Source organism: Anarrhichthys ocellatus, unplaced genomic scaffold, assembly GCF_004355925.1.
Source record: "Anarrhichthys ocellatus isolate YVR2014 unplaced genomic scaffold, GSC_Weel_1.0 scaffold15, whole genome shotgun sequence".
NCBI classification, from domain to species: Eukaryota; Metazoa; Chordata; class Actinopteri; order Perciformes; family Anarhichadidae; genus Anarrhichthys; species Anarrhichthys ocellatus.
In genome coordinates this window covers 1,680,353-1,685,474 of record NW_022280045.1, presented here as the reverse complement: position 1 = coordinate 1,685,474, position 5,122 = coordinate 1,680,353, and the positions used below count along the sequence as shown (strand labels likewise).

Genomic DNA, 5,122 nt, shown 5'->3' with positions numbered 1-5,122 from the left:
AAAAAAAAAAAAAAAAAAAAAAAAAAAAAAAAAAAAAAAAAAAAAAAGGTATTTTTCTGGTGAAATGATTTGTGTTAATCAAGCAGACGGCTGTAGCTTGCAAAACTGAATGTGCCATGTAACCAAAGAGACAGTAGATGCGTTACTGACGAACAGCAAAGTACCAAAAAAGCCCATGCAAAGTTACCTTCATGGGTGGGTATTTGTGATACGGTGCAGCACCAGTGGCCAGTTCAATGGCCGTTATCCCAAAACTCCAGATGTCAGCTTTGAAGTCATAGCCGCGGACCTGCGGATTAAAAACAGATCCGAGTGAACAAAGCACTTCCTTTTATCACCCAGTTACGAGGCATTACAGGACGGACAACAGAGGGAGCAGCAAGCGCTACACAACAAGCCTCCTACCTGCTCCATGACCTCCGGAGCCATCCAGCACGGGGTTCCCACAAATGTCTTCCGAACCTTGTTCCTAGTCATGTCTCCTCCCGCGGAAAGAAAGGCACTCACACCAAAGTCTGTGAGTGTGTGTGATTGAAGAGAAAACATATCTAAAAATCACGAAAATATTTAGACAAACAAATCTCCAGAAAAAGGGGAAACAACGTGGACCTTATTTGTGAAGCTGGATAATTGTAGCAGAATTACCACACAAAAGGGCATTAAACTGTAAATTAAGCAGAAACGCTGAACAAACGACAATGAAACAGGAAGTAGAAACACTGTACCGGCAATTTGCACCGAGCCATCATCCCCGAGAAGAATGTTTCCAGCCTTTAGATCCCTGTGCATGAAGAGGAGGATTAGAACAGAGGAATGGCACACTCCCATGCAATTGAACAAACACTCTCCACTCGAGCGCACTAACAAGTTCAAGCTTCACCTTTGATCGGCCTCATTTGAATTCACCTGATTTCTGTTTGCATACATTCGAGTGAAAACGATGCCCAAAGAATGGGAGTGGATTAACCCGACCCAAACCGCCTCCCTCCCCCTCTCCTAATTATGTGTAAGCGAGTTAGCCTCAGCATCCGAGTTCAATCAACAGCGGCTCTCCGTCTACTGAAATACTGTCCGCTCTAACGGCAACATCAGCTTCACTTCAAATATCAGTCAAATGATTCTTATGGACTTTTACAATGAGATAGATCGTGGTCGTTTAAGTGTATATAGAAACATGTTTTAAAACATACTTCTTTCTGTCTTAAAAAATACAGAGACTGCTAATTTGAATGGAAATATAATTGACATACATCAATGCACTGAGGCTATGAAGAGGCCTTTCTTGTCAGCGGCAGTTCACAGTGTTCCTGGGAGGAACCTTTATGTAAAACAAACTTCCTCAATTATGCATTTTCACTGTATTAAATATTCAGAAGGAGCGAGGTCTAGTTCAAACCACACGCTCTCCTGCAGAGATGAAAGGCTCAGTGCCAGAGGGAACTGTGCGATGGGACGTACTGGCTACCGGGGGGGGAGAGACACGGTTGATGACGAGGCATCGGTGATGCGTCATAAGAACTCACCGATGGATCTGCCCGTTTTTGTGAAGGTACTCCAGCCCCTCCAAGACCTCTTTCAGGATGCTGGCGATGCTGGCCTCGTCCAACACTCCGGACTTGTGCTCGCCACGAGAGATGATGTGCTTGATGATGTCCAACACCGAGCCTGAGAGAGAGAGGGAGAGAGAGACAGAGAGAGGCAAACGCTCGTCACAAGACTCACTCCTATACCTCTGGAAGAGGTGCTCAGGATTTTTATCTAGGTCCCGCCCACCTCAAGTCACATGGTGTAGCACGTTGCAGTAAGGCTGCTGAATTAATTTGGTTTTCACTTTATTAGATACAGTGTGGAGCAAATTATATGAGAGTAGCATTAGCCCAGTAAGAAGATATGCAGGCAGAGAAGAAATGAGCAATGAGAAAGAACTGAATAGGACACATTTATGTTGTATAAACCATCAGACATTGTGGCTGCACTAAAATGATTTCAGTGTTACGTAAAGTTGTCTACATGTGGACGGTAAAGCCCATCAAACCAAAACGCTGAATCGCCAGGTATAAAGGCACCGACAGCAGCAAGAGCAACACAACCTACTACTACTGGATTAAGTCACCAGGGAGCAAAACAGTTGGTGAAAAGTTCAAGTCCAGGTTTATTTGAGCTTTAACAACAAAGAAAAGTAAGGAGGTGTGACAAAGAAAGTCAAAGTCAAGGTGACGATAAGAGTTCGCCAAGTCAGGAGTTACTCTTTCTTCAAACACAACAGCACTCACCACCGCTGAGCAGCTTCATCACCAGCCACAGTTCATCCTTCACCACAAAGGAGGTATAATAAGACACAATGTTCGGGTGGTGGCACTGGCTCATAGCCTGGATCTCTTTCTACACAGAGAGGGAAACACGAGAGACGAGATCACACGGGGAGCAGAAATCACAAAGCCACCAAGACATTTTGACATGACGGACACAGGTTAACTCAGGACCTTGAGAGAGATATATATATATATATATATATATATATATATATATAGATATAGATATAGATAGATAGATATATATATCATATAAGGACTGGGTAGGGAGACATTTATTAAAATATTAACATCAGATGGCATACGCTGCAATGTCGATACTGAACAGTCCTTGAAAAGCAATAATTGTGCCAAGAAGACGAAATGACTCATCAATGACTCATCTCTCTGGCTTTTCGACCTTAACTTTACATGTAAACTAGTCCCTCTGCTGCAAGACTGAAACTAAAAATGAGCACAAAAAGCACATAAAAAAAGTCATACTTGTAGCTGTACGGTAGTGTTGACCTATAGGCAGAATATATGCACACCATGAGATAAGAGACATGACAACCAAGGGATTTTGCTAAACCGATTGTACGAAAAGGAGCCATCCCTTTAAGATGCAGGATGATAACAGACCTGTTGGAAACAATGATCTTTATGGCAGTGTTCAGATCCTAAGGCATCTCATCTCGTTATCCATCTACTCACTCCGCCTCACTCATTTAATACGCAGCCTTCGGGTATTCGTTTACCCCCCCGAATGCTTCTGCTGACGTTAGTGGCGTTGCATCTTTATTTCAGGCGAGATGAGACGCCTCAAATATAAAATGATGCAGATTACCTGAATTACTGTATCACAATATACACTTGATACTGCAATATAAATTCAGATATACCCGGTCAGATTTGATCAATGTCGCCCATATGATCACAAAAATATTAAAACGTTTCATAGGGGATGAAAGTGCCATACGGCAAAATCCTGCACCTTCACTCTGCAGAAATGTCCAGCAAAGACGTAACTTTCTGAAGCTGAAAATAAACACTTTGTGTCAGTAATACTACATATCACGAGTATTTATCCATTTGTCAAACACATTGTTTACTGCTGTTTTGGCAGGAGATTGGCAGAATTTCCTTTCATGGTGTGTGTGTGCGCCTTATTGATTTCTCTCGGTGCTTTAGCGCTCAGTGGTTGCTGTGGCATCAAGCTTTCGGTCTGTCCCCGACTGATCTGTGCTACCAGCCCACACCGCTCCCAACATCTGGACTGCAGATACTGGCCCTCTCACCAGGAGCTCATCCATGCTTGTTTGACACTTTTCCAGGTTGATGCGTTTGATGGCCACCTTCTCCTTTCTGGGCTTGCAGTATGCTGCCTGGACGACTGCAGTGGCTCCGCTCCCTGTGAACAAGATCAAGAGTGAAACCCCCACACCGGAGGAGCTAAAGAGCCCTTTGAAGACAGCAGTCAGATTATAACAGCTCAACTCAATCATTTGGGTGCAATGTGAGAATGTGCTAAATTTGAGTTTAAAACATAGAGTTATATATAGTTTCTAAGATTGAGGACTAGGGTATTTCCCTTTTACTTCATTTTATTTTGTCTGAAGTCACCGGTTACGTTACCATGACTAGAGTCAAGAATGAATAGCTCACGATAATCCGTGTCATACCTTCAGTGAAAGAGCACCACCCTCTCCAACAACTGCCGGATCTTCACGCACTATAAGCTAACTTGCGTTAGCTAGCCGTTTAGCTTCACGCTGACTTGCTAAGAAGCCATCTCCGTTTAGCTCTTCTTCTAGCTGAAAACTCATTAAATACTGTGGCCTAGGGAGAAGGAAACTCTGCAGGGCTGACGAGGCTGGAGTTAGCAGAGCTGTTAATCTTCCTCCGGTGTAACTTAGCTCAGGGTTGTAACTGGCCTTCTGTTAGCTACAGACATGCTAGTTAGCTAGTGGCAGTTGGCAGCCGACACCGCTGCAGACACAGGGGGGGGGGGGGGGGGAAGATGCTAACAAGCTAAGCTACTCACCTATCACCTCATTGAGTTCGTAGTCATCCCTGTCGATCGTCCAGGACTGAGAGGACTGGTCGTCTGCCATGGTGTCGTTGTTTGAACGGTGTAAACAATGCTTCTAAGTAATAACAGAGACGCTGTCTGGAATAATATCGGTGTGATTACTCCATTCAGCTCCGATGATGCTGGCTGCGGGCTGCTGCTGTTCCGCTGACAACTCCTACCGCTCCTGTCAACACAACCTCACGCACGACTGACGCATCGTATTACGTACGAACTTAGTAGGAGGAAGACGTCGCCATCTTGAGTGTGGCAAAGTCTGCCAAATGTCAGTAAAATCCGAAAAACTCTGAAACATTGGACCACTGTAATAAGTTGCTTAATTGAAGTTCATAGAGCATTGCATGTCGGTTAGTGGAAATGTTTTGGTCTTCAGACAACACACAAGATATTCTCACACTGCGCACCTGTAAGTGTGTAGAGTACACTCAATAGAGGGCGCTATCGCCTCTCACTGTGTCCTTTTGGATTTATTTCTTAAATAAAAGTAGCAAGACTACACTATAGAAACTATCCCATTACAAGTAAAAGTCGTGCATTAAATAAAGTGAAAGTAGTATTCATTAAGCAGAACGGAGAGTTGTATTTTTGGATCATTAACATACAGAGTTAGATCAGATTACTTTTAAATGTAGTCAGTTACTGCATCAAATCACATCGCAATTTTGTAATTAATAATTGATTGGATTACAAAAAATGTATTCTAATCTGAATACTTTTGGATTACTTAAAAATCAAATAT

At 43.2% G+C, this 5,122-nt stretch overlaps 1 protein-coding gene across 1 annotated transcript in view; it reads right to left on the bottom strand.

Moving 5' to 3' along the window:
* Window positions 1-4,632, bottom strand: part of LOC116387720 (serine/threonine-protein kinase OSR1-like) — a 10,966-nt gene extending 6,334 nt beyond the window's left edge. The window contains exons 1-7 of the mRNA XM_031855051.1: window positions 4,336-4,632; window positions 3,590-3,702; window positions 2,274-2,382; window positions 1,524-1,665; window positions 726-781; window positions 406-515; window positions 188-289 (exon numbers count right to left, since the gene is read on the bottom strand). Coding sequence (XP_031710911.1) covers window positions 188-289; window positions 406-515; window positions 726-781; window positions 1,524-1,665; window positions 2,274-2,382; window positions 3,590-3,702; window positions 4,336-4,405 — 702 coding nt within the window. The 5' untranslated portion in view covers window positions 4,406-4,632. The remainder of the gene's footprint in view (window positions 1-187; window positions 290-405; window positions 516-725; window positions 782-1,523; window positions 1,666-2,273; window positions 2,383-3,589; window positions 3,703-4,335) is intronic.
* Between the last annotated feature and the right edge of the window lie 490 nt (window positions 4,633-5,122).